The 15,096-nt window shown below is 40.2% G+C and overlaps 1 protein-coding gene across 7 annotated transcripts in view; it reads left to right on the top strand.

Moving 5' to 3' along the window:
• Window positions 1–793: 793 nt before the first annotated feature.
• Window positions 794–15,096, top strand: part of caska (calcium/calmodulin-dependent serine protein kinase a) — a 211,220-nt gene continuing 196,917 nt past the window's right edge. For 6 of the 7 annotated variants that reach the window (XM_078409214.1, XM_078409211.1, XM_078409210.1 and 3 more), the window contains exon 1: window positions 795–1,379. In XM_078409214.1, the coding sequence (XP_078265340.1) occupies window positions 1,321–1,379 (59 nt within the window). In that variant the 5' untranslated portion in view covers window positions 795–1,320. Of the gene's footprint in view, window positions 1,380–15,096 lie in introns of all 7 variants that reach the window. The other variant, XM_078409215.1, reaches the window with a different exon arrangement.

The raw sequence follows: 15,096 nt of genomic DNA, 5'->3' as shown, positions 1-15,096 counted from the left end.
GTGGGCCTAAAATTGTCGCGCTGTTTTGGCTGTGTAGAGGCCATGGTACACACAAAACCATATAAACATATACACACAAACAAACCAAGAGTTTTAGTAATGTATATAGATAGATAGATAAATATAGATTTAGATGCTCACTTGAAACACTGTGGCATAGAAAGCTACAAGGCAAAGGTTGGTAAATGGGAATGCAGGTAGGTAGGTACTTCATGGCCTGAATGAGCACAGTAGCCCGAAAAACCTGTTTCTGTGCAGTCTCGGTACTGTCTGATTCACCTCTACCCCAAAAGCCAGGGGACTGTCCAATTCACCTCAAGTCCATTGTGCACATTGAACTACCATGCTGAGAACTACATTCTGCACTCGATTGTATTTATCTCTAGTATTATCTGATTGGATACCATGCAAAACAAACCTTTTCACGTGTCAATAATAAACACAAACTCTGTCGTCTAATTTTGCGCTTCAATGTCAAATTTCTCGCCAAGGATCACAAGAAACACCTTATCGTATAAAGATGCAATACATAAGTATTGTTTTACTCGCGGCTGCATTAGGTAACGCAACCAACTGTTTCAATTTGGGAAAATAATATTGAGATCATTGGTTCTCTCTTGTGCGACAACCACGAACTGAAGGCAGCAGGAATCCTAGTCAACGCATGCGCGCTGCTGGTCCCCGAAGGGCAGGTCTGCCACGGACGCATGCGTACTGACAACCCGTGAAGGGCAGGTCTCCGCCGCGACGCAGACGCAGAGGCGCCTCTAGCTGTTCGCGGTGTGCTGACGCATCCAGAGTGCGGCCAGCGAGTCAGCGAGCGGTGATTGGTGGGTTCCGGCTCGACGAAGCACCGCCGCCGACTGGATCTCCATCGCCGCCGCCGAGTGCGGGGTTCAAGTGAGCAGCACACCGAAAGGGGGCGGGCCGACACCGCAGTGCACGGTGGGGCCAAGCGGTAAAATAGTCGAAATAACGGCGGCTGTGAAAGATTGAAATAAAATCCTCGCCTCCATGCAAATAATTCCCCGGGCTCGGCCTGGGCTTCGAGGGAGCAGCAACATCTCGAGACAAGGAGCCTTGGACTGTGGATTATCAGGATTTTAAGCCAGTGAGGAAGAGAAGGTGGGGTCGTGAGAAGGATAGCAGAGCAGAGGAGAGCCCATCAGCCTGCTTTACTCGGTTGCTTCACGACAAATCGGCTGAAAATTAGCATTGTTTCTGATGTGCAACCGATCTACACGGGAACAGTTGCGTTCATTTGGAGAGTTTTTAACTTTGAATTTTTATTCTTGAATTTCTGAATTTTAATTATCGACCATGGCCGACGACGACGTCCTGTTTGAAGATGTGTATGAGCTGTGTGAAGTGATTGGCAAGTAAGTGTCTTTTAAATATATGTCAAAGTAGAAATAAAGCTGCACTTACATTGTGATATCTTGCGCTATGGTTTAATTTGTGGATTTACAAGACAGGCCTCCGTCTGTTTTCAATGGATTACAGGGTGAAATATCTCTTAAAATGTCTCTGAATTTAAACAAAATTTATAAATCTAACCTTTGCTATCAGAAACAAATCGTTGTTTGTATTTGAACGATATTTAATGTGGACCTGCCGATGTAGACTGTTATGTTTACTTTTGCAATGAAATTTGAACGAATTATACAATTTAAAAACTCGATGTAGTTTTTTTTACATCTGAATAATACTGTGTTTTCTTTGGAAGGCGTGGTGTATCAAATTTATTTTCCTAGACAATAATAGGAATAACTTTGATTCTCTGTCGGAAAAACTAGAATTTTGCAGTGGTGTTTCTTGCATTAATATATTACATTTATAATGTGATTCAAAAATACTGATGTTTTGATAGCTTGAAATGGACCATACCATTTTCATAAACCAATTTTGAGATTCCTCTTCCTTGTCATGATAGAAAGCCCACGAGTGTAGTTGTTCTAAATCTCTGCGTTTATATTATAGTACAATAATGTTTATGATGTGTCAGAAAACTTTAATTGTTTCAACGAATGTTCAGGCTGATAATGCCTTGCAGGATGAGTTCAACAATTTATATTCTCGATCATGGAGTTTGCGTATTACTATCGAAAATATGCATTTTGGTTCTCATTCAGCTTTTATTTTGAACCTTGTCGAGAAATATTTACTTTTATGCCCCATATGTTAGAATTGGTTTCTAATTTCATTGGGTTCTGGGGGACATGTTTACAGTATTGTTGGAAGATATGGTTTTCAGTAATTGGAAATAAAGTTTGCCATCATATTTTATTAGTTATCTTGAAACATGACTTTTTGTGCTTTTTTTTTTGTTGGGATTTACTTTCTTGAAAATAACCTGTGAATACTTCCTAGTCCATACAATTTGTACTGAAGGCTTCCAAAACAGTGATCAATTATCCAAACACTTCACAGAAGTTTAAAAAAAATACCTGTTGGATAAATTTTAAATCTATTTGATACACAAATGTTCAGTTGTCATAACATTTAAGAATAATTAATGTACAAGATTTAACTTGACATTGTATTACAATCTTCCTCTCTGGTTTTCAATTTGAAATGTGGTTTTGATTCGTGCTAGTAGTTTTAAAACGCAATTTTGAAAAGAGAATTCTGTATAGTTGAATTCTGTATATATAATTCTGTATATTTAATAATTTACATTTTTTAATTATGGTCATGTCTAAACAAGTTGTAATGATATCAGGAATAGTTTTGTGTTCCTATGAAATGACAAGAATAAGAGACATGTGTATGCCTTTTAATTTTACATCACCACAAAGGACAAGCAATAAAATACTTAATTGTCACATCCATAGACAAATGTAATGTCCCAAATATGCAGAATTAAATATATTTTCAATCATATTTCTTATTGAACAATATAATCAGAGTGATTACAGTACAAGGAGGTCATTTAGCTCATGATAGTGATCATATTTACTGCCAAGTGTTTGCTTTATAATTTTGCTCTGTCAGTGGTGATATAAATTGAGTACTAGGTATAAGTGAAAATGCATTAATCAATTTTATTGCATTTTTATACGAGTACAAGTACGAATGGTGTTTGGGGCATTTTAAAATTAATTTACCTTCTGCAGTCTTGCTACAATCTCCAAGCAAAATCAACAATGTATAAACTTATGTATCTTGCACTTCCATCATCAGTAACCACACTTTGAGCATTGCAAGCCCCAAGTTTTGATGTTCCCTCCCTGAATATTTTTGAATCTCCAACATTTGTGCATTTATAGCAAAGTTTGCATTTGGAAGCTGGGAAGGAAGACATGACATGCCGATTAATTAGAAAGCAACAAACATTTCATTTCTGAACAGTATTGTTTTACGCCAGGTCTACACATGGGTCATGGAAACCACATGTGCCACAAAATGATGAGCACAAAGCCTTCTCTTGGCAACTGGGCAATTTGTGGACAATGAGATTTTCTGTGTTTGGCTGCTTTTCTGTCCGCTTGGGTTTTGAATGTGAAAGTCACTGTTTTCAGTGGTGGAGGAACAATTGGGGGAAAAAGACAGACTCCATTGCTCAGAGGAACAACTGTAAAGACTGAACAGTGCACAACTGCTTAATTTTATGTGTGACATACATCTTTCTAGATTACAGTTTAAAATTTGTTGTTGACATTGTACTCGCTTCTGAAAATTGTAGGTGCAAATCCCATTCCAGAGAATTGAGCACAAAAATCTAGGTTGAGACTCTAGGTAGCATTGCTGCAAAAGCAGGTAAAACAAGGCTTTGCCCCAGCACTCGAGTGGATTAAAAAATATCTTATTACACTTCTGTGAAATAGAAAAAAAGGGAAATTGACATTGGTTTTGGCTAAAAGTTATTTCTCTAACAGCCAATACAGCTAGTTCTACTATAGCACGATAGATGCATTTCTAAGAAACCATGTGCTATAGAAAATCCCGTTATAAAGACAATAGTGTAAATGGGAGAAAGGGGGTCGGGGGGCAGAGAGTTCCAGACTCTCAATACAAGTTATTTTTCCGTGCAGGATTAAAATAAATATATAGTGTTGTCTACAGTGAGAGGTTTCTTTTTCTTGCTGCAAGCTAATAATACAAAATGAAATGTTACTTTATTTCATAGAGTTGTTCCACAAATGTCAATAAAAGTGATAACCTGTCGATTCACTGGCGACCCCACTGTTAAAGTAGCAGCTATATCCTTATGAGACAATAGTGTCTTGATTACTACAGGGAATTTTCTAGAAACTTTTAAATCCAAGACAGTTTTCTTCTGTTTGTCAACTTTCAAAGTAACATTTAAATGATTCTGTAGTTCCTGACCGAACTTGTGTTATAACTTGTGTTATAACCCCTCATAATGCAACTAGTATTCTCTATTTCATCACGCGCATTATATCCGATTTGTGTTACAGTAGAACTGGTCACTGAAAGGGTTGTATCTTTCAGCCTTCATTCTATGTTCTTTCATCACTGATGTGAGTGTGGTGTGCCCCAGATTCAGATTGACTTGCCAAAGGAAGTGGTATTGTGGTCTGGGTGGAGTGACTAATAATACTAAAACATCCTTGTAAAACTATTCTTCATCTGCTCTAATGCTGCCACATCCTTCCTTTAATATAATATTTCAGTTATAGTGTACCTGAAATGTACACTATATTCTGTGGTCTAAATAGCATTTACATAGTCTGTGATGATCTTTGCTCTTGCATTCTATACCTTGGCCAACAAGATAAGCTTCCTGGAAGTCGCCTTGACTATCCAATTTGAGATCAGTGGATTTCCATGCCAAAATCAGTTCCTCTACATATATAATTTATTCTCTCTATGAACCAAAGTGCTAATTCAGAATCAACAGCAAGCATCTTAATCGTGGCTGATATATCAAGTCATTTAAGAGCCTCAGAGCAAGAGCAGGGCATGTGTTTTTTTTGGCATTTAATAATATCTTGCTGATCTGATCAGCTTCTGCTCCATGGGAAATCATGCTTGACTAATCTTCTAGAATTTTTTGAGGATATAAAAAGGAGAATGGAGAATGGAGAATGGATAAGGGAATGGATAAGGGAATGGATAAGGAGAATGACAAGGTCCCATACGAGATTAGTGTGCAAAATTAGAGGACATGGTATTGGGGGTAAGGTATTGACATGGATAGAGAGCTGGTTAGCAGACAGGAAGCAAAGAATAGGAATTAACGTGTCATTTTCAGAATGGCAGGCGGTGATTAGTGGGGTGCCGCAAGGCTCGGTGCTGGGATCCCAGTTATTCACAATATATATTAACAATTTAGACAAGGGAATTAAAGTGACATCTCCATGTTTGCGGATGACACAAAGCTGGATGGCAGTATGAGCTGCGATGAGGATGCTATGAGGCTGCAGGGTGACTTGGATAGGTTGGGTGAGTGGGCAGATGCATGGCAGATGCAGTATAATGTGGGTAAATGCGAGGTTATCGACTTTGGTGGCAAGAACAGGAAAGCAGATTATTATCTGAATGGTAGACACAAAATGCTGGAGTAACTCAGCAGGCTCAGTCCGCCTTCATCTACCTGATCTCCCGGTTGCTCAGCACTTTAACTCCCCCTACCATTCCCAATCTGACCTTTCTGTCCTGGGCCTCTTTCATTGTCAGAGTGAGGTCCAGTGCAAATTGGAGGAACAGCACCTCATATTTCGCTTGGGTAGCTTACACCCCAGCGGTATGAACATTGACTTCTCTAACTTCAAATAGCCCTTGCTTTCCCTCTCTCTCCATCCCCTCCACCTTCCCAGCTCTCCCACCAGTCTTACTGTCTCTGACTACATTCTATCTGTCCTGCCCACTCCCCTGACATCAGTCTGAAGAAGGGTCTCAACCCGAAACGTTACCCATTCCTTCTCTCCAGAGATGCTGCCTGCCCGCTGAGTTACTCCAGCATTTTGTGTCTACCTTCGATTTAAGCCAGCATCTGCAGTTCTTTCCTACACATTATCTGAATGGTGTCAGATGAGGAAAAGGGGAGATGCAATGAGACCTGGGTGTGCTTGTACATCAGTCACTGAAAGTAAGCATCCAGGTACAGCAGGCAGTGAAGAAAGCGAATAGCATGTTGGCCTTCATTGCGAGAGGTTTTGAGTTTAAGAGCAAGGAGGTCCAACTGCAGTTGTACAGGGCCCTGGTGAGACCACACCTGGAGTATTGTGTGCAATTTTGGTCTCATTTGAGGAAAGACATTATTGCTATTGAGGGGGTGCAGTGTAGGTTCACCAGGTTAATTCCTGGGATGGCGGGACTGACATATGATGAAAGAATGGGTCGACTGGGCTTGTATTCACTGGAATTTAGAAGGATGAGAGGGGATCTTATAGAAACATAAAATTCTTAAAGGATTGGACAGGCTAGATGCAGGAAAAATGTTCCCGATGTTGGGGGAGTCACAGTTTAAGAATAAGTGGTAGGCTATTTAGGACTGAGATGTGGAAACATTTCTTCACCCAGAGAGTTGTGAATCGGTGGAATTCTCTGCCACAGAAGGCAGTGAAGGCCAATTCACTGGATGTTTTCAAGAGAGTTAGATTTAGCTTTTAGGGCTAAAAAAATCAAGGGATATGGGGGAAAAGCAGGAACGGGGTACTGATTTTAGATGATCAACCATGATCATATCGGCTCAAAGGGCCGAATGCCGCCCTCCTGCACCTATTTTTCAATGTTTCTTCTACGTTACTATCTGTTCTCCATAACAGTTTCCATTGATCCAAGATATTTCTGTCTCCGCTTTTACTGTATTCAATGTTTCAGTTTCTATAACTTTTTGGGTGAAAATGCAAAGGTTTAAAGACCCTGTGAAAGAAGAAGTTTCTCTCTCGACCTTACTCTGCCCTAGCTGTGGATGCTATCTTGTCAAGTCCCTTTGGAATCTTATTTCAATAAGTTAACTTTTCATTCTTCTAACCTCCAGCCTGCTCAATCGTCAGAGTATGTACCTTCATAAAATGGCCAGATCTTTATTTGGCACGCCAGTATGGTTTGCAATGTTATGTGCAATTACAATATGGGACTACCTTACTTAATTTCCTCTTTGCAATAAAGGGCCAAGTTATATTTGAATTCCCATTTATTTGCTGCACCTGTATGCTAACATTTGTTTTATGATCCCTCTGTTTAGCAGTAGGTTCTGGTCTCACTCTATTTAGAAACTATTTGATTTGTTTTTTTCATATCAAAGTGATGACCTGCTATTTCCACATGATACACTCTATCTGCTAAACTTTTATCCTCCTTAACATATCTGTATCCTTTTTTCAGATTGTGTCCTCATCATGGTTTGTTGTAGTTGGCCAGTTTGGCTACAAAATCCTCATTCTTTTCATTGAAGCCTTTCATGCAGATTGTATGTAAATTTAGTTGAGGTTCTAGCACTGATCCTTGTGGAATCCCCACTTGCTAAATAGAAAATGGATCATTTATCCAAACCCTTTTTTTTTTTTTTTACATTGCCAATCCTTTATCCATGCTAACATTAACTTCAATGCCATGAGCTCTTTGTGTAGCAACCTTTTTATTCGGCAACTTATCGTCTGCTTTCTGCAAATGTAAATACACATTCTGTTTCCTTCGTTTAATCCTTCCTGCTCAGTACAACAAGCTGTAAATTGTTCAAATGTGACTTTCCTATTACAAAATCATGTTGACTGTATTTGATCGTATTTGAAGTTCTACTTAAGAACAGATTCCAGTATTTTCCCAGTGATAGATGAACTGGCTTGCAGTTTCCTGCTTTCCATGTCCATTTTTTCTCACTTGGAGATGTTACATTTGCTGTTTTCCAACCACTGGAACTTACCAATAGTGAATCTAGTGGATTTTGAAAGATAATCTCCGCAGCCAATTCTTTTGACCCCAGGAATACAGGCCATTGTATTTTGAAGACGTTCATTAGAAACATTATGTCTCTTCTCTTATTTTTAATTTCTTCCTTACCATTTATTTTGAGCATTTCTACTATTATTGTATGGTTTTAGATCCATGTACTGTGAAGATGAGCATAAAATATTTGTTCCAAGTGTACATTATTTCCTTGTATATTAAACTAAAATGTTCTAAGAACTAGAGCACGAATTACGTGCCTCATTTAGTCAAAGTATTCATTTGACTGATTATTTTTAATTCTTTTTCTGAGCATTTTGATTCTTTTTCTGAGCTAGCTTTTGAAACTGCTTGCCTCTTTCCTTTGGATTCTATAGGCCTTCCTGATCAATCGGACATAAAATGTCATGCCAAAACACAACTTGGCCTGCATCAAAGGTGCTATCCTCATTGACACCTGAAATGTGGCGTGGATATCCCAGGTAGACTGGTGGGAGGGAGAAATGAACCGTGAATGTAGGCTACCTGAAATTGGAAAATTCAATGCCCGTACCATGCTAATGGAGCATCTCTGACATTTCTTCCTTTTATGGATCTCCATCACATGAGACAAACTATTCACTTGGATCTGCTATAATCATATGGACTCCGGCATATAAAACCTTGATTATATCTCCTTCCATCAGATCACCTGTAAAGACGCCATCCCTTTCTCTCAGTTTCCCAATTTTCGCTGCAAAATTAGGCTTTCTGCTCTAGGACTTCTGAAGTAACCTGCTCCTTCAGGTAACATGGCTTCCTCTCTGCTGCAGTTGATGAAGCTCGCACGCGCATACCTTCCATTTTCTGCACATCTGCTCTCAACCATTCCAGACTGAAAATCAATTACTTTCCCTGCTCCTCACCTTTCACCTCACCAGTATATTCAACATATCATACATTGTCACTTCCACCAGCTCCAATTAGATCCCACTGCTAGCTACATCTTTCTCTCATCTCCCCTACCACACACCGTTTCTGCTTTCTGCAGGGACTAGTCTCTGTGGCTGCCACACACCCCTCCAGGTACCCCTGGTACCTGCCTCTGCAATTGTAGGAGATACTTGTCTCTATGCCACCTCAGGGGACATAAACAGGTGAGGTAGAGATTTATGTGCATCTTGTCTGACCTGATCTATTACATTTGGTGCTCATGATGTGGGAGTCTCAACATTGACAAGATCAAGCTAAGTCATGGCAACATTTTTGCAGAATACCTGTACTCTATCTGCAGTGGCCGTTCCCATTGTGGTCTGTCTTTCCTCTGCCTTCTCCATTGTTACAATGTGGCTAAATGTAAATTAGAATAACACTATCTTATATTCTGTTTAGACAGTCTATAACCCAATAGAATGAACATTGAATTTTCCAGTTTCAGGTAATCCACACTCTATGGACCCTTTCCAACTCCTCACCCCCCCCCCCCCCCCCCCCACGGATCCTTGATTCATAGCCCATCCCCACCTGGTTCTATTTGCCTGTAACTCCGATGGCTCTTCACCTAGATTTCATCCCCCTCGGCTCACCTTTCCCGTTCACTCCCCATGCTCCATCTGGGGATGTCTGTAACCATCCCTCGCTGGCTTAGTTCCAGTTATTGCTTACTAGCCTCTGTCTCCACCCTCCCCCATTCGGTTCCATCTGCCTAATTCTTCCTCCACCTCTCATCTGGTTCTATCAGATGGTCTATTCAACAGTAATTAGGGATTTAATTAGTACCACTGAGAGCAGTATAGATTGAAAATGATGGTAATGTTTTAAGGTCATAAGTGATAGGCTGAATTGCCTAATTCTTCTCCTATCAAGTCTTCTCTGCCATCCAATCGTGGCAGATCTATCCCTCCCTCCTAACCCCATTCTCTTGCCTTCTCCCCACAAGTCTGACACCTTTGCGGAAAGTTCTAAGTCGGTTATTACCAAAAAACCATGCACAGCACAGATCTTTGTTTCAGGTTATCTCTTGGAGTCAACGATGACTTCTGTTCCAATTCTTTGCACTTTGAAATAAAATGGAAAATGCAAAGAAAAACTAGCATGTCCAGCAGTAATTCTCAAAAGAAAAATAGGTAATTTGTTTAGTTTAGAGATACAGCACGGAAACAGGCCCTTCGGCCCACCGAGTCTGCATCAACCAGTGATCCACGCACACTAACACTATCCTACACGCACACGGGACAATTTACACTTAAACACTAAGCTAATTAACCTACAAACCTGTACGTCTTTGGAGTGTGGGAGAACGTACAAACTCCGTACAGACAGCACCTGTAGTTGGGATTGAACCCGGGTATCCGGGGCTGCAAGCGCTGTAAGGCAGCAACTTTACCGCTGCGCCACCATACCGCATCTAATGTTTCAGATCAACGACGCTTCATCTTAATTGCATTCTGAAATGACTGATGAGGCCAGTGTAGGATCCACATATGTTGTCACTAGTTCTCCAGGAGGGAGTGAAAGAGATGAGCACGTGATACATTGCAAAATGAAACATAGAAACATAGAAAATAGGTGCAGGAGGGGGCCATTCGGCCCTTTGAGCCAGCACCGCCATTCATTGTGATCATGGCTGATCGTCCACAATCAAAATAACCCGTGCCTGCCTTCTCCCCATATCCCTTGATACCACTAGCCCCTAAATGCTACAATCCTTTTTTGCTGGTCTTGTATGTGCTTCTGAAAAAGACTAATTTGCATTGCATCCCAGCTGTTTCCATTTTGATTGGTGATAGATCAGGGGGTCTCGTATGCAATAGCTTCACTTATTTTCACGGAGGCTGTGAGGAAAACCCTGAATCACTTTCTCTTTGCTCTTGGCAATTCCTTGCTGCGATGGAGCGTTTGTTTCAGGTTTCTGATGTCAGCCATGCAAATGATACGGCTTGTCCATAGCAGCCCATTGATACTTTGTGGTACTTTGATGCTGAGGATGTCACCATGGGACAGCATGCAAACATTGATTCACTTGCCCTGCCAGAAAAGCTTTGCAGTGACGGCATTAGTGGTACCTCACCAGTACTGTGAGGTGCCTGCTGTAGGGAATGCATGTTTCTAAAGCATGTTTGTGCAGCATGTGTCTTCATCTTCGGATGGGCTTTTCCTCCAAAGGGCAAAAGCTGTGCCGAATTGCTGGAGACAATGGTGAATTTCAACATTGATGTTGCCTTTGCTGAGAGATGATCCCATTGTTTTCCAGCCCCTTGACAGTTATTGCCAGGGGCTATTCTGGTGCTGTGGGGACTGGTGAACGATCTTTGCTTTGCAGATATTAAGTGTAAGATATTAAGTCTTTCATGCTTCAGTGAACGAGTCAACAATGTCTTGGAGCTTGGACTCTGAATATGCACAGATGCAAATTAAATCCGCATAACATGGCGGCACGGTAGCGCAGCGGTAGAGTTGCTGCTTTACAGCGAATGCAGCGCCGGAGACTCAGGTTCGATCCTGACTACGGGTGCTGCACTGTAAGGAGTTTGTACGTTCTCCCCGTGACCTGCGTGGGTTTTCTCCGAGATCTTCGGTTTCCTCCCACACTCCAAAGACGTACAGGTATGTAGGTTAATTGACTGGGTAAATGTAAAAATTGTCCCTAGTGGGTGTAGGATAGTGTTAATGTGCGGGGATCGCTGGGCGGCGCGGACTTGGTGGGCCGAAAAGGCCTGTTTCCGCGCTGTATATATATGATATGATATGATATGATAACATAGCTTGATGACTCTGAAATTGAAGTGAGCTTACATCTGGAGTGGCGGCAATGGAGCAAGGCATAAATACAGCCTATTGGGCTCACCAAATCAGTGGTGATTTTTTCCTTAGCAATCCACAGCTAATTACATTCCTACTTTACCCGTATTTGACAAATATTATTTAAAAATGAATAATTTCCAGCCCATGTCGAATATTTTACGTGAGTGCTGAAAAAATAAAATTGAAATATAACTCTGATAACCCAGCTGTTTCACACTTTGGTTGCATTGGACTGGCAATTTTTTGGAACTATTGTACGTTATTCTTACCTTGCAATTCACATTTTCAGATGTTACACAGTATTATAACTCCAGTGAACCCAGCAAGTTTAACGATTTCGCTGAAACTGGGGCTCTGGTGTGAGATCACAGGGTAAACTTATTAGGGTTAAGTTAAAGTTTTAGGATGCACTGGTTGGAAGGATGATCAGGTCTGGCTGACATGAGGTGAAAAGAGTAAGGCACAAAACTGAAAAAAACATTTGTGTTTCCAGAAATGTCTTTCTAAGGCCTAAAATCCAAAGTAGTAAAGGTAAATTAAATCTAATATTCAAATGGCACAATTTAAACTGTGCAACATATTTAAATATTTTTAGAAGTGATTTGTTTCAATTTATTCTTTTGAAGTGTGATAAAGTTTCTTGTAATCAGTGAAGGAACGTGAATAGAAAGACTACATGTTCCAAATCTAGTTTTGTGGCACCACTTGGATATTTGATCCTTCCTTTGTTGATATTAAAGATCTTGATTTTCATAAAATAGCACCAGCCTACTTAGTTGGATGTGGAATACCTCCTCCTGAATCTCTGGTTTGCTGGCTTAAATGTAGAACTGACAATTCAAGGATTGTCATTTAAGTAGTCAGATTTCCATGCCATTTAAATGATTAGAAGTCGGAGATTAATTTTGGTGCAAATCATAAACTTCAGCGATACTAAATTTCTTAGCCTGTGGACTTTTCTGAAACATTTGAAATTGGAATGTGTAATAGGATCTTACCTTTGTAGCTTTCATTTTTGAAGTTTTGAAGAATCAATAATAAGGTTCATAAAGAAATTCCCTGCAAATTATGTCTCATCCAGTTTGAACCTAAATTGGGAGTTATTTTGTTAGTTTTCAAGAATTCCCCTACATGCACCAATGGAGGGTGCATCATCTGAAGGATTATATTGATCTAACCTGAGGGCTCACTGACATCATTGCATCAAGGAAAGTGAATTTGAAAAATAAAACAGAATAACAACCCGTATTTTTGTGGAATTTTTGCTGACTAATGGAAACTGCCTGCCAAATCTGCTAATGTCATGAGTCTCCCTGATATTAATTTGTACATGGAAACTAATGGCAGAGGAGAGAGTCATTTTTTTTGTCTTATCATGACAATGCTAGCCAAGCTTGGACTTTTGCTTCATCCCCATTCCCTGCTTTGGGTATATGATTTGCAAATTTCAGCTTTTTCAAGGGCTAATCTGGGTGCACATTTTAAATATTGGTGCTCTTCAACTTACGATGCCACCAGTATTCAAAGCAGACAAATAATCATGTCTTACAACCCAGTGGTATGAATATTGATTTCTCTAACTTCAAGTAACCCTTTCTTCCTCTCTCCCCTATTAATTTCCCTGCCTCCTGTTTAATTTTACTGTTTGAATGCCTTGTTGTCACCTTCCATCATCCAACAATGAACCATTGCACATTTCCCTGATCATCGTCTGCTTTGATCTGTTCTTTTCAGGCCTGACATGTTCTTTATACCCTTCCATATCTCGTTTCCCTCTTCCCTGGCTCTCCTTCTGATGAAGGGTCTTGACCCAAAACGTCGGCCATTCCATCTCTCCGGAGATGCTGTCTGTCCCGCTGAGTTACTCGGATTCCACCACCTTTGTCTTCATTTATCTAGCTTTTCTGACCATCTCCACCCATCTCTCCCACACCTGACCTATCTCTAACAACCCTCATATGTGGATCCACAGATCATTTTCTGCCATTAACTATCTCGCTTCTACTACTGTATTCAAGAAAGGCCCCGACTCAAAACGTCACCAGTCCATTTCCCTCCACAGATGCTGTTTGACTTGCTGAGTTCATCCAGCAATTTGTTTTTGCCCATTTAAGCATTTGCAGTCACTCCTCTCTCTAATTTATTTAATGATTTCAAATACTTCATCAGGTTACCCTTTGGCCAACTACCAAACACATTTTTGTTGACACATTTAGTCATATCAATAATTTTACTGTCTTTTTGGCAGCATGATGTGGCGTATTGGGCAAATTTATCGTGATGTTATTGTGGGCAGCAACTTGGGTTGGTCTTAAAAATAAATTGAGAATACCACTTTAACAGACGTTACCATGTCCAGTCGATCCTTTTTTTAGGAGCAGCTTTTTTCCAGGAAGAGGATAAGGAAGAATATAATTTTTACATTTTCATAAATATCAAAATACACCAAATTTTCACTTTCGGAATATATGTTCGAGATGGATGATCTTTCATGAGAACTGTTCCTGGAATTTCTGTGGCCAATTAAATGCAGCACACGCTAAAACACACCAGACGGTGACTTTGTCTAACAACTATATTATTTGTGATTTGTTCAAACAACTCAAAGGTTCACTGCGTAGTTTCGAACAAAATTCATTAAGTCTTAGTAACTCTTTAGTTTCATTGTTTCAGTTGCAAAACTGTAGAGTTTACTTTCACCTTTATCTGTGTTTAGATCTTGCCCACTCTTGATGAACTTGTCCAGTTTGATCTTGGCATAGTAGGGTCTTCTGTGGTTGGTCTCTGGAGACCAGTTATCTTACAAGGCACCTTTTAAAATAAATTTCTATGCATGCCTTCCAAACATTACTTGGTTCTTTATTGCCATTTACATAGCTGTAAATCCAATCCTTGTGTGTATCTGGTTCTTTAACTTCAAATTCCTTCTGGGGTAATTTATCAATCATTTCAAACTTTTGGTTCCCTGATTATCAGAGTATTTCTGCTGTTGCAATTTATCAGATAGTCCCTTTCACAAGATGTTATATTCCAAATCATCCCCATTTGCTGCTTCTTCTGCTGGCTCACAGGGTGCATTTACAATTGGATAGTTCACACAAGTGGTGACCTTCTTTGCTGTGCTTCTTTGTTCATGGTTTCCAGTATCTCTATGTTCAGCAGAATTCCTCCCAGAGCATGATGGAATACTTAGCATCTCTCGACTTCCTTGTTTTCAAATATATGTCAATTACTGCCTTGCCTGTATAGAGAATTTCAAAGAGTCGCATATCTTTTATGTGACATCTTATTGAATGTCTTCTGGATATCCAAATGCAGGCAGGTGAGACTAGTGCAGATGGGGTGTGTTGGTCGCATGGGTGGGTTCAGCCGAAGAGCCTGTTTCTACACGGTATGACTCTAGCTGCTACATACTATAGTCAACTTGGATTTTTCCCACATTTAATTTGCTAGTTG

This window comes from Rhinoraja longicauda, chromosome 12, assembly GCF_053455715.1.
Source record: "Rhinoraja longicauda isolate Sanriku21f chromosome 12, sRhiLon1.1, whole genome shotgun sequence".
NCBI classification, from domain to species: domain Eukaryota; kingdom Metazoa; phylum Chordata; class Chondrichthyes; order Rajiformes; family Arhynchobatidae; genus Rhinoraja; species Rhinoraja longicauda.
Note: the sequence above shows the minus strand (reverse complement) of the source record. Positions and strands in the feature narration are given on the sequence as shown.